We start from the raw sequence: 24,240 nt of genomic DNA, 5'->3' as shown, positions 1-24,240 counted from the left end.
CTTGTTGTTTGTCATTTCTCCGATCACAAATGCAGACATGGTTTTATGTTACACTCTGGCCTGACAGGGCATCACAGTATGGTAAGGGGTGTAACATTTCCGTCACATGCTTGAGGTATTCGGCCAATCACAACGCACTGGATAGCTGGCCAATCAGCGCACACCGCGCTATTCAGAAAGATGAGCTTTGTAAAAATTGATGCGTTTCAGAAAGGTGGGGTATAGAGGAGCAACAATAATGTACAGTATGTGGAAAATAATGTGTTTTTTGAACCTTAAACCGCGTAAACACATTGCATTAAACCAAATACACAAAATAATGTTCTTATTAGCAACATCATGACCCCTTTAAAAATCATCATAAATAACTTGATGTCTTTTATATTAATTTTATATTATTTGTTGTAATTAAGCATTACAACGTAATGCAAGCTGCATATAATACATATTACTACTACTAGGGTTTTGTACAAGTACTCTAAAGTGACACCAATGATTGAAAATGTAAACAATGATCAGTCATGACTATACGAGACGTGACTATTTGCTGAATTCAGAATTCAGTAACAACTACAAAATTAGTGAAATGGGGACCTTGTATTTTAATTTAATTAATTATATTTTCTAATAACAATTTTCAGCACTCTAATACTGTAGTGTGCACACAAAAAGATTATTAATAATTAAAGACTATTATTAATTAATACTATTTAAAATACCTGGAACCTTAAAAAAATAAAACACGAGTGCTGAACTCCCATCAAACCAGTCAAAATGAAAATATTGAGGGCGCTTATGATTATAACGGTAATCTACAGGAAGTTGATCAGTGAGTCTCTGGCAAGAACCGCCACACAATCAGATATTGCTGAAAATTGTCATTTTCTTCTAAGAATAAAAATTAAGATGTCCTTAAGAAAATATCTGAGAACTTCTAAGGATTGTTTTTGAGAATTGCACTTTCATACAAACTTACAATCTTATGAAATTTTGGTAACACTTTAGTTTAGGGACCAATTCTCACTATTAGCAAGTTGCTTATTGGCATGCATATTACTAGCATATTGGCTGTTTATTAGTAATTATAAAGCACATATTAATGCCCTTTTTCTGCATGACCATATTTTAGATCCTTCAACCCTACCCCATACCTAAACTTAACAACTATATTTCTATTAAGCAGCAGCAAATTTGGAGTTTATTGATTAATAGTTAGTTAATAGTGAGAACTGAACCCCAAACTAAAGTGTGACTGAAATATCTTAACTTCAGATTTTCATGAATCCAGCCCATGGATCTCAATTCTCTGGAATTCTTTGGAAAGGCTAAAAGCATACATAAACAGCACAACACAGGAAAAAACCCTGAATATTTTTATATCTGAAAAATTGATTTGTCTGAATATTGCTACAGGCCTATTGAGGCAAACACTTCTACTGACTTCTTTTTCAAATTCTTAAGGCTCTCTTAATCCCAACTGTCACAACACGGTTTGATGAGGGGTTAGCACACGTTTGAGCCAACCTATCCAAACAATCCAGGGGAAAAAGCTGTTCCTGATCGTTTGGAAAAACTAATGGCAGCAGTTGTGTAACAGGCCATTCATGTCTTAATGATTCATCAATTTGCGCTAATGGTCATCTATCATGCCTAAACAGTCCCAGAATGAGAAACATTGTGATATGGAATAACAACGTAGAAATCACAGTTGTTAAATACACGTTAACGATAATTAGAATTGGTTCCATTAATCAGGAGGTTTTGGATAGGCTGTGTCTGAAAGCCTTGGAAAGGCAAGTGTGTGTACAAACTCTGTCTATAATTAGCAGTGAAATGGACTGGTTAAGCTGAGGTGGCGTTAGGTTACACGAAGACATACCAGGAGGTCCAGGTAATCCTCTCTGTCCTCGAGTGCCAATGCCTGGACTTCCTCTTTCACCCTTCTCTCCGGGCAATCCTAGGATGTTATGGGTAAATGCATTAAAAAAATGCAAACCATATGTGACTGATTGGCAGTAACATCAAACAGGGAGTATATACATGAAGATGATTTTAGGGGAAAATGAATTCTATTACAATCATGTGCATCAAACATTTGTTTCAGTTTTTGAGGCATAATTTATTTATTTATTTAGTTTTTTTTAATTAAACCTATAAATGCACAAATACATTCAAGGTGGTTGGTTACTGGCCCAAGCCAAAAGAGCCCACCCTCAAATCTCTATGACAGATAAAGATGCCTTATTTTGCCGTCTTTAACAAGATTTCATCCCATGTGACGTAAATGTATACCTCTTTCTCCTGGAGGCCCAGGCAAACCTGGATTTCCTGGGAACCCGTTGGGTCCGGGCTGACCTGGCTCTCCATGGGGTCCCTGGTTGCCAGGTGGGCCTGGAGGTCCAGAAGGTCCAGGACTATTACTCCTGTAGTTATTGGGGATCTGGTTCAGCATCATATCGATTCTGCTCATTTGTCCTACAAGCAAATGAAACGTTTTCTGTTGTAACATGAACAAAACTTGATGCAGCGGTGGCTGGAATATTTTGTTATTTTTTGTTATTATTTTGAAGTGCCTTACTGCTGACTAACTGTTCACAGACTTGTCTTGCTACAGAGCGCATCATATTCTGTGACGCAGTGTCTCCCTGGAAAACAGAAAACAGAAAAATCTAGATTGTTCTTGCTCAAGCAAAAGCATTTTTGCTGGCAATGTTCTGGGTTGTTACTAAGCCATTGCTAGTTGGTTGCTAGGATTTTATTAGGAGTTGCTGTACAGTTGCAAGTGTGTTCTTCATGGTTACTAGGGCATTGCAGGGTGGTTGCTAAGGTACTGTAAGCATTTGCTAGGGTGTTCTGGGTGTACAATGCATGATTTAAAATGCAAATTGTATGAAAGTGACACATACCCTTTCACCCTTCTCTCCTTTCACGCCAACAGGTCCCTGGGATTGACAGATGAGAAAAGATGAGTTAGAAATCACTCAAATCACTATCACCTATAGCAAGTGACCATAGGTTTGGTTAGGTTGAATGGCACACTATCGAAATTTGTACATGCATTCATTTATATAAATGTCTTTAGAACAAGTCCTATGATATTTAGAATGAGCCAAATGTACATACTGGGTAGCCAGTGTCTCCAGGTTTTCCTGGTTTTCCTGTAATTCCTGGCATTCCAGGTGATCCTGGTGGTCCCTGAAAATATTAATCTCATTAAGCATTACTCATATAGATTATAATTACCATTCAGTTACTGACAAATAGCCTAAACTCACAATATCAGCTCATTCACAATCACTAACACAAAGAACCCGCATTTTTTTTTTTTATTTTAGTTTTAGTTATTTGTACATCAAGCTAAACTAAATGAAACGAGAAATATTTCCTTTGGAACTAACTTTTTATGTCAACATTTACTTTAAGTAACATGTTTTTTTAAGGGTTTTAGTTTTAGTTTTAGTTAACTATAATTCAATCAAGACAACTCTCTGAAGATTTTAGCATGGTGATGGATATGACAATGTTAATGTATTTGGTCTTGGCGGAACAGATCTGCTACGCTGCTGCTGAATTGCTGCTGCTTGTTGGTTATGCATGACAACTCTCTGAAGATTTTAGCATGGTGATGGATATGACAATGTTAATGTATTTGGTCTTGGCGGAACAGATCTGCTACGCTGCTGCTGAATTGCTGCTGCTGTTGGTTATTGCTGTAGTTGTAGATTATTGCTGCTGCTGCAAGCAAGTACAGGAACTTGCTACTGCCGATGCATATGGCTATACGGTGCCGTGAGTGTTTAAGACATACTGCTGCTGCACAAATAACATATAAAATAACCCATAGCAGATTTATACAGGTGGAGCTGGGGAAGGTGGAGGGTTTCAGAGAACTCTGAAAGCGCGCTGCAGGAATCTCTAGTGAATGCTAGCCAGCCATATAAATGCAAGGCAGTAAGCTCATTGGCTGCATATGCAGCATGAACCAATCAGTTTGTGCCAAGTCGTTTAACTCTCTGAATATCATCAGTTACGTTAACAACCCGTCACCTGCGCCATCAAGAGTTTCATGACTGAACTATATATTTAGCCTTATAAACAGCACACGTCCTATTATGACAGCTTGGATAGTTGTGGTCAAAACCATATGCACATTCAAATTCCTACTGGGTAATAATAACTCTTAAAATGTCAATTCCAGTGGCTCCAAAAATGCTTACACTTAATTTGAAGGTGATGCTGTTATAGTATAATTACACAAATGAGTACTGAATAATATTAAGTACTTACGATACGGTTAATGTTTGGGTTTGGTTGCTTGTATGCATGCATGCACAATTTACTGTTATTACTACAGTAAGTACTAGTATATATATATATATATATATATATATATATATATATGTAATCCAATATAATTCATTAAGTCCTTGTAAGTCACTGTATTTGTGAAAGAAATGTGGACTGTATTAAGGAAGAACAGAAAATTTGATGCACGTGCTGTATTGCAGAATTTTTTAGCTGACATGACAGTCTCACACTCATCAGATATTCAAAAGCTTGCACATTACATACCATTGGTCCCGATGGACCTCTTGGTCCAGACGGGCCTTCATTTCCTGGTGGACCCTGAACAAAAACATATGCCATCATGCACAACTAATAGCATTAGCAAAGATTCATTCAATCTGGAGAAAGTTTAAAGATGCCCTTGAGATGGGCCTAACACAATCCACTGAATATGTCTGACAAGACAGAAGAGACAAGTCAGATAACAACGCTAAAACTGAAAACATGCACTTTCAAACCAGTTCAAGGTGCACTTTAAAAACTTCAATCTTACCCTTGCTCCAGAAGGTCCAACAGGGCCGAGCGGACCTGGAGCGCCAGTCGAGCCCTTGGAAGAAGGAAAAATACTTAATGTCATCCGTCACACCAGTGGTTCAAAATACAGGTTTTTGAATCAAACAACCATTTAGTTGTTCATGGATCAAAGCTGAGCAATTTCAAATATTGTCAGGATATGACTAAACTCAACCTTTCCATGGAAGAGAAGGAAGGTTTTTCTAAACCATATTAATACATGTACAAATAAACTTCTTGCAAAGTAAAAGTGCCTTCATCCTGTACAGAAATAAGTACAGACATTTGTTTTTCTATCTGTGTATTTCTTTTGGAAGTCAAAAATAAAATGACGTTATGATGAAGGTGTTAGCAATCATTCCGCTCTGTTTTGTTACCCCGCTGTAAATCTGTGTGCTTATGAGGATGTGAGTTGTGTTTGCCGATTGTTTTTTAAGCATGCATGTAATCATAAAGCCATTTATCTGATAAACACATTAAATCTTCTGATCCCACACTGCACAAACCTTCCAGGATCCAATACAACACAATTTACCATGGATTTCATGAAGCACTTAAAAACAGCTCAAACGAAAAAGCACTAACCCGCTGTCCAGGTAAACCTGGGTCACCGGGGTCTCCCTTAGGTCCAGGCCGCCCCTGAAAACGGAAGAAATGAAGCAAGCTTTCACACTCATTCCTCTGTTACATGATATTGAATGGAATTTACATCTCAGCCGTATGTGGATGAGGGGGCGAGTGAGTGCTGGCTCCGTTAAATAAATGGGTCCGAGTCTTTTAGTCATAAATTACACCAACACTATACAGTACTGTAGCCAGACAGGTTTAAGATTTTAATGTCCCAGGAAAGTGAAATAGAAGGCATTGGTGCCCCATAACTTGTTTAAAAGCAAATACATAACATACAAATAGAACATACATGAAACATAGCTAGTTTTAAACACATTAAATGCCTGACCCGTCCCCTTTAAATGTGTTAATTTGACATTCAAATCATTCTATAAAAACCCTGGCATATTTGTAGAACATTGTGCATTTTCAGTTGGCAAAAATCATATAATATTTATTTTGACCTCCTGAGATAGAACAAAAACATTTTCTTAAAGGTAAGCATCTCCTGATTTTCAAATAGTGTTATTTCAGTATTATTTATATACTTACATATCATTTATTAATATTTGCTTGAATTAGCTTTTATTTTTTTGACTTTGCCTTCATTTTAGTTTAAATTCAGTTTAGTTTTTGTATATGTATTTGTATACATATATATATTTTTTTTTTTCTATATTTTTATATCTTTTTTATGTTTAACTATATTTTTTTCTTCTTGATTTTTTCAAGTTAGTAATTCTAGTACTCAAACTTATTTTATTTCAGTTATTTGCCAGAGCAGCATTTCTAATTTCCGGTTATTTCATTTTAAGTTTAATCTACCGTTTATATTTTATTTTATTTCAGCTTAATTTCAATTATCTAAAACGATTTTAATAGTTTGAGTTTTAGTTAACAAGACCAACACTATTTCAAACCCTGTTTCAGGCTTAAGAAAGGTCTTAATATTTACTCATTTGATTATATGAGCGCAATACTAAAATTTCACAGATGAAAATGGACAGAGTTGCGTGCTTTACTTACTGGTTCACCAGGAATAGACAATCCATTAGGGCCCTGTGGGCCTGGTGGTCCCATTTGTCCTGGTTGACCCTGCTCCCCACGTGGGCCCATTGAACCCTGCAATAGCAATGAACAGGTTTAAATCCTGTTAAATTTCCCAGTTTCAGCACTCTAGGAAGAAGTGCTGAGAGAAATGGTTTCTTGATGGTATCGATGGAGGAACCTGTTCAACATCTACTTCACTATCTGACCATTTGGCATTCATCAGCAGGTCATTTAGAAACTAGAGATGGAGGAGGAAGATAAGCTTACCGTGGGGCCAGACTCTCCTCTCTCACCTCGTGAACCTTTTGTACCAGGGCTGCCCTGGAAACACAAAAAAACAAAGAAAAGAATTTCAGATTCGTTACAGAGTAATGTTTCCAAGTTCACTCATCTGAGGTTTACCCAACAGTCTTCACTTCTGCTTTCTGACCTTAAAGCGTATCCCCCTAATGTCCACGAGCAAGTCACTAGTCATCAGCTCACGCTGTGCTGTTAACCATCGCTAAACCCCAGATGTTCAATACATGCATAATGGTGTGGAGAGAAGAGCCCCCATAAACATATTCCTGTGCTTAATGTAAAGAGAAGGACTGAAATTACAGCACTGGGGCATTGGAAAAATATCCCACCTTCCCTGAACCCTGGACCTTTTCGTCCACATCGTGAGAAGCGAGATTTGCAGAGGTAGCACGATGACTTCAGAGACAGAGGAAATGTCATGGGACTCTAATGATCTTACCGGAGGGCCCGCGGGGCCTGGAGGACCAATGCTGTCCTGAGCACATGTGCAGGAGTGAGGAAGAGCGGGACATTTGGCTTCATCTCTCTACAGAAATGGAGATACAAATCAAACCTTCTGAAAATGTTAAAGACATGACAGTTTAAAAAAGAGAAAAGAATTGCAATAATAAAGACAGCTGGCATGATATCAATTCGAAGGTAAAAACCTGTTAATTAGTTGCCTTACTGTATACGGTGAAAAACTGTAATACTGTAGATCTAATGGGACATGTAATTAACTTTTACAGTAAAATACTGTTGTTGTTTTTCAGTGAAAGAAATGTTTTGAAATGAAATAAATATTTTAATTGTTTTATTATTGGTTATGTACATTAGAGTTTTATGTTTCATCTTATGTTGTTAAATTAAAGTTTATTGCATTATTTCAGTGTCATGTGTGTTACCGCGATGGGTGTTTTGTATTTGTATCTGGAATTACCTGTGTAATTGTGTATTTCATTTATTGAAGTATACATACAGTTTTTGTTTGTTTGTTTTGTATACTGTAAATTTCAGAGATTTTTACAGTGTCAAGTAAGTTTCAGTAAAGATAAAAAACAAAATGCTGCACTGGCCACAGGAGGAACACAGTGGTGTACATCTACCTGCCCTTGGCTACTCTCCATGGCCAAAAGTATGTGCACACTCCCTTCTAATGAACGGGTTTGGCTAAGCCCTTTAATTCCCGTGAAGACAAATGCTAAAAGGAAAGCAAAAATCCACGTGTTTCATGGAAGACTGTAAGGTTTGGAAAGGCATGAGGGTTAGTGTTCCTTGTCATTTCTTTGTGAAATTTACTAGAAATGTATAAAATTATATAATCTTTTGATTTTTAGTCCAGTTATTTTTTTTCCATATTATCCAGTTCAGCTATTTGTACTATATTTACCATATTATTTACCATATTATCATTCATTTAAAGGTCAATTGGTCAATTGTAGGGGAACCTTACTTTCTGACTTTTGATTAAATACTTTGTAATGTAAGTGTTCATTTAAATTCAGCAATTTTGTGTACATCTTTGTGATTATTAAATTATGCTAAATTATACTGTTTTAATTGTATTTTTCATCTATATAAACATAATATCATACACAATACATAGTCTGACATGATGTTATGTGTTAATTTACTCGTCACTACCATAATCCGAAACATGTGTTGATGCATTATGTTATTTGAGGAAGATGAACCTTGAACTGAGAGCCCTTTCAGTGCTTTAGAACAAGACAGTGACATATTGCTACAAAGGGACTCCCTAAAGATACATTGAGGAAAAGGGCAATTGACGTGAAAACTGGGAATTGCTCAAAAGCTTGACAGCTGTATTTAGTGTCCCTTCTCTGATTACAAGCATCTTTTGAAGTCTGCAAAACTCAATGACATCAATGACAAGTGTGCTTTCACTAAAAGCTTTCAACATACTGGCCAAACAGTAGACGAAACCTCAAAAAAGTCAGAAAACCCACCCTGTAAAATGACAATCTGTATACAATCCCTACTTACCATTGCTGGAATATCACAACATTTGTCTCGACTTGTCCAGCCCAAACTGCAGACAATATCAAACATCTGGAGCTGGAACTGAGGGAGAGAAAAAATGGAACACAAACGGATGTTACAGATGGCTTGCATTGAGCGCCGGGACTCAAGAAAAAAACAACAAAAAAAACATGCCCACATGTACCCAACAGTGTGTTGAAAAGCAATACAGACAGAATCGAATCCATTCAGGCATGAATGGGTGGGAGGACATGCACTTGATTGAGTATGAGGGGACAAAGGGAACGGCAGGGTAGATTCCTTGGATTAATCATTTAGTGCGCGTTTAGATCTTTTGGTGAACTGAAGCGAATGAGCAATCTGTACTTACTGTGGCAGACTGCTTCCTTGAACCACCAGACTTTGCCATTTTTCCAAGGACTTCATAGCCATCTGTGGATACGTTGTTGGCCTCTTTGATCTCTTTCTCAGCCACCTCTTGGCAGTCAATGTTGAGTTTGACATTTTTCGGTGAAACAGATATGTGAAGCTGCGAAAATAAAACGATTAGTGCGAATACCTCAGCGGTGCAATTCCAGCATCAGTTCATTATTACTCAGTACTCTGGACATATTGGCTTGCTTCTTAAATCTTCATGAAAGGGATTCACAAAACTGCCAGATTGACAAAAATTCGCAAAAACCATCCTTTCCGGAAACCTTTCCCATGATCCCTGAGATCATTAACCCTACGGCATGTAAACTATGTTTAGAGTTACGCTCTCAATTCTTCCAATAAGTTCATTATGTAAAGACATGCCAGTCGTCGAACACAAAGACGAATCTTCATGTCAGCAGATAATATTAACTGGTTTACCGACTATAATTTCCCCATTGCATTCACCATGAGACTCTACATGCGGAAGCAACCACCGAAATGCTTTTTCCATCCTTTTTTTAGAGGGAATACAACATTTTCTTTATGTGGCGTCACCACATGTTGCTATTATGTCATTCTGCCGGCTGACCGTCTAATGCACCCATTCCCCTGACTTGAGCAGCTGCTTTTTTCAGTCAAAAAGTCTGACCAGCGCATACATCGGATATTCATACTTTATAGATCAGCACTCCATAGGCAAGGTCATATTTCTTACCACAATACCGTCAACATCTATGGCAACCAGCATTTGGCTTCCCACAAGGAGAAGGGGTCTGAAGTTCTGGCTTTAGATGGAAAGCTTTAGAAGCTTAACCAAACAGTGTGTTCAAAAGCTCGTGGGAAGTTGAGAATGCAATAGTTATCAATTCTAAAAATATATGCAGGGAGACCATTTTTGATAAATGGGTAAGTGTCATAACAGACAGGGCCAAAGAACTGAAGTGCTTTCGTCTCGTTCGGTTGTATGGTGTACTGTGCGTTCACACTCTCTCGAATCCTCCAGTTCTGGCTACCGTGGCTGTGTGAATATGCCCACCATGTGGTTTCATTTTGCTCTGCTCTAGTCTTGCCCTCTGTCCTGTTAGACTTTCATTATATCTGTCGGCCTCCATTTCATAGTTGCACGCTTGGCTGGCCATCTTCCCCCACCATTTCCTCAACTGTATGAATTCAATGAGTAAATTCACATTTTAGACAGGATGGGGTTTAAAACTGCAATTTTAAAATGTTACTTTCTGTCTCTTGAGAGCTGCCTTGATATCTGATGTCTACATCTAACTGAAATGGATTTGAAATGCTGTAAAATGCAAAATTGCATGAAACATATGACTATTCTTTACAGTGTGATGCTGCTCTGTGGAAAAAGAAGAAAAAAAAATCCAAGATGACAGACAATGATTATATTGTTTATAAATATACTCATAATACATTTAATATTAAAATTAGCCAGTATTTATAAAATATATATATATATTTTTTATATTTATCAAATCTTGCCAGTATTTGTGTGTGCTATGCATTTTATGTAGGGCTGACACTAACAATTATTTTGGTAATCGAGTAATCTGTTGATTATTCTGACTATTAATCGAATAATCTGATAATTTTTTTGTGGTAATAAAAATAGAACTAAGCGAACAATAGACTTTAAAATGACTTAAACATATATAATAGCAATGAGGCAATAATAATTGGTTCAAATAAAATATCAAAAGCAAGTAATCATATGGTTTTATTGAACAAAACGGTTGAAATACATAATGCAATAAAGCAATATAACCATAACCTATGTCCTTGTTTTAATCATTTTAATCCTTGTTTAAAGTGCCCCTATTATGGATTTTTGAAAATTACCTTTCATGCAGTGTGTAATGTGAATGTAAACAGTCTGCAAAGTTGTATAGCTGAAAGTCCCATTTCCGCAAAATTCATACGTCACAAGTAAATACATTTGCACAATGCCCATCTACGTTCTACGTGAACATCAGAGTCAGAAGAATCAGTGGTTAAAATGCATCTTTACTATGATACCACAGCAGTATAATCACAACCTTTTGCTGTGTTCCTATCATTTCACTGACGACTGCTTCTCCAATCTCCGCGAGTTTAACGGGGGATTCCTAATTTCATACTTGTTTTCAACTTGAAGCAGTGCTGTGGAGAACAACAATATTAACTAGATGTGTTCACTACCTGTCTAGCGATGTGTGTTTATGCTGAAATATACAAAAAAAAAAAGGGTTTGTCTTTTCAAATCTTCTATCGCGTGTCATTATATTTATCGAGTTGGCTCGTGTGGTTTATGTTTAGCTCTTCAGAAATGTGACATATTTTCTGGTAAGGGAGCATAGTGAGCATCGATGCTCCCTAGCTTTTGCAGTGCCTTGCGGGATTTTTTCAGGGAGCGAACGTTCCAGTGCACTGGGAGGATTTCGGGATTGAGACACGCCGACTCCCTGATCAGTTCCCTGACTACTGAACTAGGGAGCTGATTGAAACGCACCCATAGCCTTTTTACAGAATAGAATATATTTTCTGCCTCATTCTGTGATAAGAAGCAGAAATCAGATCACAGAATGAACTTATTTCAAACATTTTAGTTTTGTTGTCATTACAAGGGAAGATGTTTTGGCGTGTTGCTTTTTAAAATGCGTGTTATAAGCGGGGAGGCGTTTCCTCATTATAAAAAATTAAATGTACTGAAATTATCTAAACGCAAAACCAAAAACAATGCAATTCACAGGCGTGTATTGAACTATGGATGTCGTACCAAATGGTTCAATATTATATTGAGAATTGTGACATCCCTAGCAGTCACATTATCAAAATTCTGCTTTTTTCCCAAAAGTTTTGTCAATAGTGTAACAATGCATGTGTGCTCACACAAAGGTCACTTTTAAACCAAGCAGCTTTTATGTTGGTCAACATGGCAAATTTGCGAGACCAACTTGAACACGAGTGAAATCTATGTTAAAGTTGGTCTTGAAACTTTTTTGCCCTCAGGTGAAACTCCAGACTGCACAGATTCCTTTTGAAATGACTGGGTTTTGCTAGCAATTTCTCTGCACAATGGTAAATGTGATCCCACCTTAACTCCGGTCAATGCAGTGATTTTGCGTGACCAACTTGAACACAAGCAGAATCTATGTGGGGAACTTTTTCACCCTCACGTGAAACTCCTGATTATTTAGATACCATTGAATGTTACAACATCTTAACACTTAATAGTCAACGCTGCAAATTTGCATGACAAACTTAAATGCAAATGAAATCTATGTGGGAAACTTAGATCACTGGTAAATCTGGCCCCACCTTAACACTAAAAAGCAATTATGAGTCTTGTCTCACACAAGCTTCATGTGAACAGTGCTTCCAAACCATTCACATGACATGACTTTCAAATCTAACTCGGAAAGCTTTTATTCACGGATTGATTTTAGCTACTAAATTCATCATCTCTAGGCTTTTCTAAAAGAAAGGAAATGACATGAAGAAAGGGCTAGTGTTCTGTGTGGTATTGCGTGGCTCACCACAGAATCCATTTAATAGCTGTTCCCATTCAGGAACTCGAGCTGCGTCGAAACGGTATGGGAACGCCTTCAGCGTAACCGTGCTCTGAATCGTGTGTGTAATCAGTCCAATGGATGGGCGAGACGTCATGGGCGGGGTGACGTAACGACCAGGAAGCTTAAAAGCACGTGCAGTGGAACAGGCGTCAGTTTTCTGTCATTCAGAAAGCGGTCTGTGTGTGTGTCAGTCATACTATCTGTTGTGAGTCTTATTTGGTGTTGTTTGTCCCATTATAAGCTCCATTATGTCTAAAGCCGAGGCAAAGACAAAACACATGAAGGGCGAGAGCAGATCGTGTTATAGGCTGTGTGTTCCTCCCTGCCTGCGTTACATTACGAGCGGGAATACACACAGTCTATGCGTGGTCTGCTTGGGAGCGAAGCACGCAGAGTCGGCTCTCGAGGGAGCTGCATTCGTGGGGTTCGCAAATGGATCTGGTGGAGGGAATGGAGATGGGCGAGTCCCTATCTTCTTCCTCACCCACCAGATCCAGCGCCCGCTCACTGGGATCGGAAGCCCGCTCTGCGGTTTCCTCCCCCCGGGGAGCGGGCTCGACGCTCTGCCTGTCTTCCTCCGAGGAGGTTGACATGGAGAGCGTTTTGGGGGCAAAGCGTACCAATATCGGGTTCTTCCCTTCGGCCTTGCACTCTCACCCCACACTTTCACAAAGTGTGTGGATGCTGCTCTGGCTCTTTTGCAACTCCAGGGCATCTGCATACTGAACTATATCGACGATTTGTTGATTCTAGCTCAATCGGAGCGAGTGGCGATTCGGCATCGAGATGTCGTTCTCGCCCACATGAAAGACTTGGGGTTAAGACTAAACGCCAAGAAAAGTGTGCTTTCTCCAGTACAGAGAACCACTTATCTGGTATATTACCACTTACCACTTACTGGTTGGGGAGCGGTCATGAGTGGCCACTCGGCCCGAGGTCTGTGGACCATCTTTACCATCTCACGTGGCACATCAACTGCTTGGATATGCTGGCCGTGTTTCTAGCAATGAAACACTTTCTCCCAGACCTAAGAGATCGCAATGTGTTGCACACCGACAACACAGCGGTGGTCTCCCCGGTGTCATGTGACTCATTAGTGTTACAAGGTAGAAGCTGAGGGTAAAGGTGATGGATTGGCCAAGCATGTCTCCAGACCTAAACCCTATTGAGCATCTGTGGGGCATCCTCAAACGGAAGGTGGAGGAGCGCAAGGTCTCTAACATCCACCAGCTCCATGATGTCGTCATGGAGGAGTGGAAGAGGACGCCAGTGGCAACCTGTGATACGTCAAGTTACTTAGAAAGAAATAAACCACATGATTTTAAGTATTATTAAAGTCTGTAGTGCAAATGGTGCATGATGAGGTAAGCAGTGCGGATTAATATATATGGTTTGGGATGGTTCAAATTCCTAACCCAAAGTATGCGCCATTGCAATAGTGATGCTTGCCTTAGTAAGCACAAACAAAACTGAGAGGGAAGAAAGAGAAAAGTCTTTCACTTTAAACAACTTTTTCAACTCTCCAAAGCATGATAGGCTTGTTAATAAACCCAAAAGGTTTCCTTTTCATGTAACCAGTCTGTAATCTTGTAACCAAGGTGGTCAGCTAATCACCACCTTAGCTCTGTGTTCACGTCTCCAGAATTGCCAGTGGTTGCTGAACATACAGTAGGAAACAGTGGCAAACCAATGCTTTTTCATGAACCCTGGACCACAAATGGGCCCGCAGTCACAATCCAGACTATATGACATCACTTTGTCATTGAAGTCACTGTAATGATGACAATGGGTGAATCTCAAGAAAACAATCAAAAGAAATACAAAATTTGTATTATTATTATTATTATTACCAATGATTAAATTATAGTGCATTACTATAATACAGTAATGGTATTTTTTACATTAAAATACAAATATAATTCTGTTCCAAAAAAACAATAATGATGTTTACATGTGTTACAATTTAAATAATACATATTTTTTACTATTACAGTAATGAACATTGGGTGGAAATAGGCTTCATTAGGCTTCATTTTCTTTAAGCATCATAACTATTTTTCTTTGACTTTCCAGTGGTCTTCTTGAGATTCGCCCCGATTGCTCAAGCTGTGCTTTCAAATTTCCCACACAGACTGGGAAAATCTTTCATGTGTGGTTGTAAAATTAGCACATCTTGAAATCTGATTTGCCAGAATGTACTTACTAGACCAAAACTGCCAAATCCCAGCCAGTATAAATTACAGTCTCCTGGTTGTCAGGCGTTTTTTTACATTAGCAATTAAACTATGCCAGTGGTCACTTGGGACAAACATGACAAAATGCTGACATGTTTAGCTTTAAAGAGACTCTGCGTATGCACTGGGCTTATAATAACCTCTGAGAAAGCCCTATTATCCTTTATATAAAAATAACATCATTAATGTCCTCTTTTACAACATGTTCAATAGCAATAATTGATGTTTCCAGCTCTCATGAACCACATCACCATGAGCAGTGTGGAGCTGCTCTTGCACAAACCTGCAACTAGAATAATGGCTGGTGGGTGTATAGGCGAAAACCCTGCGTGCACGATATGGGCCGTTAAACATCTCAGTTTAAAGTCAAAGGCAAAATCAACAGTGGCAAATCTTTCATTGAGCTCCAAAGAAATAAACGTATTTTGAATTTATCAGCCAAGAGTTATTTAATATTTCTAAAAGGATGCTCCAAGTTCAAATCCATTAGCCTATTCATATTCACAAGACAAGATAAGAAGGTCAAGATAAAGGCGATACAGTTTTAAAGACTGACATCTACCACCTCATCTAAAGGAACCGGTTTAGGTCTTCAAGCTATTTTTGCAGTTAACTCTTTATTGCAGTTAACTCATAAAGGTTTTTTATTGGCATTGATGGTTCCATTAAGAACTTTTAACATTCATGGAACCTTTTCATTGGACGAAAGGTTCTTTATAGTGGAAAAAGTTTATTTTGATTTTTAAAATGTTCTTTTAAAATAGTTCTTTTAAGAACTGTTCACTGAAAGGAACCAAAAATGGTTCTTCTATGGCATCACAGTGAAAACACCCTTTTGTAACCTTTATTTTTAAAGGGGTCATATGACGTAGCTAAAAAAGAACCTTATTTTGTGTATCTGGTGTAATGAAATGTGTTTATGCGGTTTAAGGTTCAAAAACACATTATTTTCCACATACTGTACATTATTGTTTCTCCTCTATGCCCAGCCTTTCTGAAACGCATCGATTTTTACAAAGCTCATCGTTCTGAAAAGCGAGGTGTGCTCTGATTGGCCAGCTATCCAGTGCATTGTGATTGGCCGAATTCCTCAAGCATGTGACGTAAATGTTACGCCCTTACCATACTGTGATGGCCGTGTTTAAACGAGGCGTTTTAGGAGGGCGTGGACGAGTCTTAACTTTTATAAAGAATATCTCTTTGGGTTTGAGACTTCAGTCTTTGCAACTTTAGAGATCTTATCTATTCACGAACAGCTTGTAACACTCCAAAGAGAAAGGAAAACTCGAAATCGCATCATATGACCCCTTTAAGAGCAATTTTAAACGCCCAAGTAGTCAACCGAGGTAAGAAAATCAATCTACCTTGTGGAAACTGCCGTGGAAAACTTTCTTCACTTTGTCGTTATCAAAGGAGACTTTCTGATTTTCACCTCTGGAGTCCTTATTGTAGAATGAGATGCTTCTACTGGAGGCTGAGAACAAAACACACACTTACAGACAGCTCTGCACTGACTGCCCGGACAAAAATTACCAAAAAATGAATAAATACAACAACAACCAAACAAAGGATTTCCATCTAAATCTGACCTTGATGCTCTAAAAGGACTGATTATGCATTTCTGAATAATTACTGCTATAAATCACTGCAAGCCTGAAATCTGGAACCCATTTAGAGGGTTTCTGTTTCTAAATAAGCTTTAGCAGACACCACAAAGTTTACTGCACACCTCATTCACACACACACACACAAACACACGAGACATGGAAAATCAACATGGTCCTTACGGTCAATGGTGAGGCCGACCTCAGGGTTGTTGTTCTTATCTGATATCTGCCATATATCAAACGCATCCTTGCCGGTGTCGGGGAGAAGACGGAAGAGGAGAATCAGAGTGTAGGAGGGAGGAAGACCATCTGGATGGATTTCCCTTCAAAGAAAAACACAGCTCATTTATCAATGCAAAGAACTTCATCAGGCAGCACACAGCCTTAATGTTCATAAAATCACGTCATAATGCAAAATATGACCTGCACATGATGGGTTTCATGGGAATATTGCATGTGTCTGATGACAAGAATATAATTAAAAGCTTTATACAGTTGTGCAGTATATTGTATATGTTGTGCAGTGAAACCAGACAGATTCATGTAGCGTCCTCTGAGAAAAATGCAAACAGACTCGCAGCCTTGAGTAATGGCAACATATTGAAGTATTTTTCCTCTTCTGGTGCTCAGAATGTTTCCATTTGAAAAGCTGCTTACCCACGCACAAGTACAAATCATTAAAGTTAAATTAATCAAGCATGCTTTGGCCAGAGACCTTCACACCAGATCTTTAGTTGGCTCAATTTGAGGTGTACTCTTCTTGATCTAAGAGTGTACAGACAAACACTGGAACATATTTGACAATGGCACCATTGGAACAATCTGAAAAAGCCTGAGATTTTTATGTAATAATTAGTCATTTAGTAATCATTTGCATTACTTTTGTACAAAAAAGTGTAATGAGTAATACAGGTATAGTTAAACACCAATTTGCCCTTGTCAAAAAAATTTTTTTAATTAATTAATTAATAATACATACAGTAGATTAACTCTCTGCAGTGTTATTTTAGTATATTTTGTATTATTATTTATTGCCATTATAGTTTTAAGACTATTTTGAATGGACATAATTCAACATTATAACTGAATTGAACATCTTAATTTTAGTTTAATGTTTTGTTATTTTGTCATTTTTATTAATGTTTTTTTTTTCAGTTTTAATTTTAATTTTTATTTATTTCCAGTTACACAATGTTAGTGCTTAAACTTATTTCAGCTCTAATTTTCTTTAGACCTTTTTAAATATAATATTTAGACTGGATCATATTTTAACTTTATTTCAATTAATACAATAATTGTAATAGTTTTAGTTAATGATAATAACCCTGACTTTCTAATGCTGTTGTCCACTACAATGTACAGATCTTTAATAATAAGTAAAAGGAGGTTTAATATACTGTTGCAAAAAGCTTTTTTTTTTTTTTTACGAGATGAATTTCTACCACCAAAGCAATAGCTGCCATTAGGTTTTTGCTTGGACTTGCCTTTAGCACTTCATGTCGGACCAAATAAAACTCTTTAAAATATATAATTTTCTTCTCAAATGTATCAGAGTATGAATGTAGTCTCCTTTCGAGAAGGTCAATCATGAGAATGTTTTTATGAGTTCACACTGGAAATTTCAGCAAAATCTGACACCTCATTCACACAAGCTGCTACAACAAACAAGAAGAAATGCTCCTTAAAGAGACTTCAGAGACTGCAAGCTCTTTGAAGACAATTAAAACAATTGAGATCGCTTGACTACCATTATAGTCTGTAGGGGAGAAGCTCAGAAAACATGCAAAACACGTGCACTGCACTTCAACCTACTTTGTGGGCTGGGAAATGAATGCATCCTTATGGAGTCTGTATGCAATGTAACTGTTGAAGGAGCCAGGTTCCATGGAGACACCGTTCATGCCAGCAAACATCTTGTCAGTGATGTTAAAAGCTTCCAGCATCCTGAAGCCTGCAAGTTTTCATCAAAGCATGAATCACGAGATGCATAACAGTGTGTAATGACAGAGGAACATAAGACTATGATGATAGAAGGTCTTCGGATATGGACTTCAGTCAGGTTCTGACCTGGTGAGGTGAATCCGTCGAGGTAAATCAAAGGACAAGCTGTAAAAGAATTCAGGAAATAGTTTCACTCTTGTCTTTCATGTTAGCGATAAGGTGAACAACGCAATGCAGACTACAAAGAATGATGTCCTACTGGATGTTGCCGTTTCACAGATGAACGTAATGAGGTTGTCTTGGATCTTAGTAAATGCATCAAAGTCATCAACGATGAAGACATGTCTCTCGCTGGGCTTGCTTCCAATGTTCCTCAGTTCAGCGGTGTCTACGTCTGCGACACCCACCACAAACACACTGTAGCCTGTGGAAAAAACAACACTGAGGCTTTAGGGAGCATGTCGAGGGACTTGTCTGAAGTAATTCCAGATACATTGCCTGTCAAAACCTGTCAAGAACTTTTCCGGGGTCGTATTTCACCCAAAAGTTAACAATTATATGTTGCATAATGAAAATAAGGTCTATTTCTATGACCACTGAGATCGGCAATGTGTCATAATTAATGCTTATTTTTAATTTTTTAAAAAGCAGTGTCTGGGCAGGATGATTCTTGCATACTACAGTAATTTACAGAATTTAATCAGAATAGCCAAATGACTAAAAACAAATTCATGGTCCAAAAAGGCTTTATTTTCTTTATACTAAACAGTCTTAAATAGTCCCACATAGTGAGGTAGATATGTGGGGGCGTGTTAGAACGAGCCGTTTTAGGGGGCCGTGGCAGAGTCTTAACTTTGATAAAGAATATCTCTTTGGTTTTGAGACTTTAGTCTTTGCAACTTCAGGGATCTTATCTATGCACAATCAGCTTGTAACACTCCAAAGAGAAAGGAAAACTTGAAATCGCATCATATGACCCCTTTAAATTCAGTATGATCAAATTTAAGGCCATACAAAGTCTTAAATGTATGCATCTTAAATATTTTAAATGGTATAACAAAAGTCTTAATTATCATTTTAAGAAGTCTTAAATTTGGCGAAAGAAAAACAGGAATCGCTATAAAGCCTAATATGATTATTAAACTTCGAAAGGTGATGAATTAATTAAACAGATGCAAGTGCTGCATTTTTCAAAGTAAAAATGTGACGCTGTTGCGCTTTCTACAGACTCACAAATTACAGAGCAGTTTGCAATCAATTTATGAAAAGCAACTGCTATTTGTATGAATTGACATATTAGCACAAACATTTCAGTGCATATGTATATAGTGAATGAAACATGCTTTGAGTATTTTATTCAAGATACATGATTTATTTTGAGATTGTATGGATTTGCACTAGGGCTGGGCGATAAAATGCTAACGATAATTATCGTGATATAATTTTCCTTGATAAAACGATAACAAGAGTTTGATAAATGTTCAGTATAATATTTATGCGCCAAAAGTGGAATGAAAGTTCAAAGTTCAAACGGCAGCACAGCGTGAGCTCACTAGAGCAGATGCGTTACTCTCTGATGAGTCTCGGTCACACGGCACTAAACAGAGCTGTGAGATCCAGAGTGAAGCGACTGAATTCAGAGAAAAACACAAACGACTCTGATTTAAACTAGTTTAAAGCCTGATGAAACAGCGCTGACAAACAGCAGAAACACTGTGAGCAACCATACAGTCACAAGACTTTCAATCTACAAATCGCCATCATTTACCATGGATTCACTGCAGTAACACTAACTGCACCATGGTATTGTATCAGAAATGTGGGATATTAATATCGAATTTTATTATATTATTAATTTAGATGTATTAAATGTATTAAAGGAGTAATAGAATATAATTACAGTATTTTTTGGTGATTAAACGATAGTGTTTGTGCATTTATACTAAATGTATTTAGACTACTGTTTTTCAAACAAATACCTAGAAACCATGTAGTTACATTTTTTACCATGGCATTGAGGTGCTATATGTGTGGTTTTAACTGGTTATCATTATCTAAATGTATGCTACTATGGAAACCGATGGTTAATGTTAATAAAACTCAAACAGTCAGATTAATTTCACCATCTAAAATGAGGTTGTTACAATTTTTACAGATGTCACTGTTTTTGATAATGAACATAAATTTACATCTGCATCCTAATTCAAGCTGCTACTACTGTCAACTCAAGCTACTGTCAAATGTGCATTTTTAAGAGACAAAAAAAGTAATATTATAAATATTGCAGCCTGCACTGCAAACTGTGCTGAAGATACACGTCATCAAAGTCAGACAACACAAACATGTTTCATGATTTGTAATAATATCAGTCATTGAGAAAAATGAGTGGAAAGGTATAAAGAATTCAAAAAGTGTTTGTTATGTTCTGACCATAACGTAGTTTTAAATCACAATTAACGGTCTAGTTTCTACAACTTTCACTTAGGAGCAAAAATCATCATGATAATTTGGCCATATTGCATAGCCCTAATTTGCTCTATATAGACATATGGTATTGTGCAGGTCTTAAAAAAGGCCTTAAAAAGTTTTAAACTTGATTTTAAAAACTCTGCAGACACCCTGTCCAGTAAACAATTTCTTAATGTTGCGGGGGTTGTTTTTTTTTTTTTTTACTTTTCAAGCAAAATATAAGCGTGGTGTTTGATCTCGGTGTTACCTGCATGCTGTAGTTTAGCAGCACTCTTCTTCACTTCATCTTGAGAACGACCGTCAGTTACTACAACCAGAACCTTGGGAACGGTTCTCCTCATTCCATTGTCTGATGTGAACACTTTCTCTCCGATATGCTGCAGCGCAGCACCTAAAGCATTCACACGCATCAAAACAAAGCGTCATTTCATAGCCATTTTTATTTCTTCTTTTGACACATTTAGGTAGGGAACATAAAAGCAATGTTTCACAAACCCGTTTTGGTGTTTCCTCCTCTGTATTTGACCATCTGAAGAGCAGACAGCACCATTCCCTTGTCGTGGTAGGTGTTCAGTTTGAACTCTGTTTTAGCACCATCACTGTACTGCACAAAAGACACCTGTTTTCACAGAATGAGAAAAAAGAGCAAAGGAATCACAGCACAGTCAGGCAGACGTGCACATGCAGTCAATCACATGACTACAGACAGGTCGGTTACCTGCATGCCATTACGGCTGATGACGTCAAACGCTCCGATCATGCTGAAGACAAACTGACGGACTTTAATGAAGCTCTCATCTCCAATACTCCACGAGCCGTCGATCAGGAACACCAGGTCAGCCTTGGCTCCTCTGCACACTGGCATTACAAAACAAAGTGCAATGAGTAATGCAGGTATACCGATACACCATATCACCCCTGTCAAATGTTCTTTTAGTTACTGAATTTCAGTCAGTGTTGTGAACGCTGTGCATTAAAGGGTATTTGTTTACTGGACCTAAAATTCCATTCAGCTCTACAGAATAATAATAGTTTCAGAGGACTGCATTGTTTAGAAGAAGCAAAGCCTGGAAGCAAATTAAAGATTTAAAAAGTATTTTGAAAAAGTGAATGCTCTTGTGTCTTTACCCTCGAGTGCGGCGGGGATGGTGGGTGGTGGTGGAGGAGTTGGAGGTGGTGTTGGCGGTACAGTGGGCTTCACCACTACAAAACAGACAAAGAAACCAGGAGTAAAACTGTGATCAGAGCTGTGAGACTGAATTCTTCTGAATGCGTCGTGACTTACGTGTGCGCTCTTTGACACTGACTCCGGGCCCCTCCTGGTTGGGGGTCTGTGTGTAGACTGTGGCGTTGTACAGTGCATCTGGGGTCAGCCCGTCAAAACAGTACTTGCTCTCAGCAGCGGTGATAGTGATCTCCTGAGCCCCACGGTTAGCCGCTAATGACAAGAGAGAAGTGTAAGCTTATACAAACAATTAGATGTATGCATTTGAATTGCATTTCCATGCATTTAAATTTCACACACATAAAAATAAATAATAATAATAAATAAACTAAAGCTTAATGTGATGCAATAAATAAATAAATAAAATAAATCAGTGCACAATTTATTATTAACTATTTGCATCTATTTGTTTTTATTTAAATAATCATATTTTCAAAATACATTTATTAGCATTAACTAAAATTAAAACTACATTAGACATATAACTCTATGACATAATAAAATAAAATAAAAAACATTACAATAAAAACATTAAAATAAAAACAAAATATTAAAAACTCAAAATATTAAGAAAAACTAAAAGGATAATAAAATTATTATTAAAATATATTATAAAAATGCAAAAAATTCAAATAGTTTAGAATCAGCATGAATCTGTTCATTCTGAAAACAATTACATTTATTCAGTTATAAAGTATGAACATGGTTAAAATATGACAAGCAATATTAAATTAATATTCAGTTAAAACGTATGAGATTTAAGCTTATTTGATTTATCGTTTTATTTATTGTTTATTTAAACACATTCAATTTATTAGTACTATTACAGAAATCTGACCTGTTTCATTTATTCATGACTAATAAATACGCATCACATTAGCACAATGGATTAAAAAAAAATTATATGCAATGCAAATACTTAAATCCTAAATTTAGGCCTAAATATTTTTGTATGTATAACACCTGTAGGTGGAACATGAATAAAATGCAGCGTTTATGTTTAATGAATTCACGTCTCTTCATATTCTATTAACTTACGATTGAAAGGATTGAGTTTTAGCCTGTAAGAGGTGGCGGCTCGGTGAGGCGTCCATCTGATGCAGAAGGAGTCATAGCCGACGTTGTATGTGGTGAGGTCAGTCACATTAAGGTACACTGCAATGGCAAACAACATTCCACAGTTAAAGCAGGTGTTTTAAAACAATCTTGAAACATGTCTGTGCGATTTGTCAGTCAAAGAAACGAGCACGTACAGGTGGTTCCTTGTCCGACCAGAGCGCCGCTCACGCCTGCGTCATACTGAGCGTAAACCTTCAGGTCGTACGTGGTGCCAGGCTGGAGGTTGTGCAGGATGTGTGTAGTAACATCTCCAACAAACACTTCCATGGTGTTATCCGTGCCTGGAACAACACGTGGAACAGAATTTACTAGAACATGTGTCAGCATGACCTACAACAGCATGTCTAGATTATGACAACACGGTAAAATCATCTAAAATGGTCTCTTACCCACTGGGGTATAGACCAGATTATAACCGTTGACCCGCGCAGGTACAGGGTCCCAGGACACACGGAAACGAGTGTACCACTCATCTGAAACACGCAGGTTACGAGGCTCCAGGAGACCCACTGAGAAGAAAGAAAGAAACATTAAACCGGAGCCAAGACACTGATAATTTCCCAGTGTGCACTGATTTCCAGCACAGCTTCTTTGGTACAGTCAACAGTCTATCTATGTGTCTATCTATCTATCTATCTATCTATCTATCTGTCTGTCTGTCTGTCTTTTGTCAGTCTGCCCATCCATCCATCCATCCATCCATCCATCCGTATGTCTATCTATCTATCTATCTATCTATCTATCTATCTATCTGTCTGTCTGTCTGTCTGTCTGTCTGTATGTCTTTCATCTATCTGTCTGTCTATCTATCTATCTATCTATCTATCTATATATCGTTCTATCTATCTATCTATCTATCT

General features: G+C 37.6%; 1 protein-coding gene across 1 annotated transcript in view; it reads right to left on the bottom strand.

Annotated features, from left to right (window-relative positions):
- col12a1a (collagen, type XII, alpha 1a) overlaps positions 1 to 24,240 on the bottom strand; it is an 82,175-nt gene that overhangs the window by 11,246 nt on the left and 46,689 nt on the right. Inside the window, exons 37-62 of the mRNA XM_016576526.1 lie at positions 23,770 to 23,889; positions 23,515 to 23,661; positions 23,300 to 23,416; positions 22,322 to 22,474; positions 22,165 to 22,239; positions 21,755 to 21,894; positions 21,532 to 21,655; positions 21,284 to 21,427; positions 18,827 to 18,991; positions 18,694 to 18,732; positions 18,439 to 18,577; positions 16,807 to 16,949; positions 16,384 to 16,493; positions 9,173 to 9,331; positions 8,806 to 8,883; positions 7,259 to 7,345; positions 6,787 to 6,840; positions 6,496 to 6,591; positions 5,446 to 5,499; positions 4,841 to 4,894; positions 4,573 to 4,626; positions 3,124 to 3,195; positions 2,907 to 2,942; positions 2,579 to 2,645; positions 2,293 to 2,475; positions 1,880 to 1,957 (exon numbers count right to left, since the gene is read on the bottom strand). Of these exons, the coding sequence (XP_016432012.1) occupies positions 1,880 to 1,957; positions 2,293 to 2,475; positions 2,579 to 2,645; positions 2,907 to 2,942; positions 3,124 to 3,195; positions 4,573 to 4,626; positions 4,841 to 4,894; positions 5,446 to 5,499; positions 6,496 to 6,591; positions 6,787 to 6,840; positions 7,259 to 7,345; positions 8,806 to 8,883; positions 9,173 to 9,331; positions 16,384 to 16,493; positions 16,807 to 16,949; positions 18,439 to 18,577; positions 18,694 to 18,732; positions 18,827 to 18,991; positions 21,284 to 21,427; positions 21,532 to 21,655; positions 21,755 to 21,894; positions 22,165 to 22,239; positions 22,322 to 22,474; positions 23,300 to 23,416; positions 23,515 to 23,661; positions 23,770 to 23,889 (2,688 nt within the window). The remainder of the gene's footprint in view (positions 1 to 1,879; positions 1,958 to 2,292; positions 2,476 to 2,578; positions 2,646 to 2,906; positions 2,943 to 3,123; positions 3,196 to 4,572; positions 4,627 to 4,840; positions 4,895 to 5,445; positions 5,500 to 6,495; positions 6,592 to 6,786; positions 6,841 to 7,258; positions 7,346 to 8,805; positions 8,884 to 9,172; positions 9,332 to 16,383; positions 16,494 to 16,806; positions 16,950 to 18,438; positions 18,578 to 18,693; positions 18,733 to 18,826; positions 18,992 to 21,283; positions 21,428 to 21,531; positions 21,656 to 21,754; positions 21,895 to 22,164; positions 22,240 to 22,321; positions 22,475 to 23,299; positions 23,417 to 23,514; positions 23,662 to 23,769; positions 23,890 to 24,240) is intronic.

Source organism: Sinocyclocheilus rhinocerous, unplaced genomic scaffold (assembly GCF_001515625.1).
Source record: "Sinocyclocheilus rhinocerous isolate Xijiao unplaced genomic scaffold, SAMN03320098_v1.1 scaffold2882, whole genome shotgun sequence".
In the NCBI taxonomy this organism is placed as follows: domain Eukaryota; kingdom Metazoa; phylum Chordata; class Actinopteri; order Cypriniformes; family Cyprinidae; genus Sinocyclocheilus; species Sinocyclocheilus rhinocerous.
The sequence above is the reverse complement of the archived record's forward strand: the minus strand, read 5'-3'. Positions and strand labels throughout refer to the sequence as shown.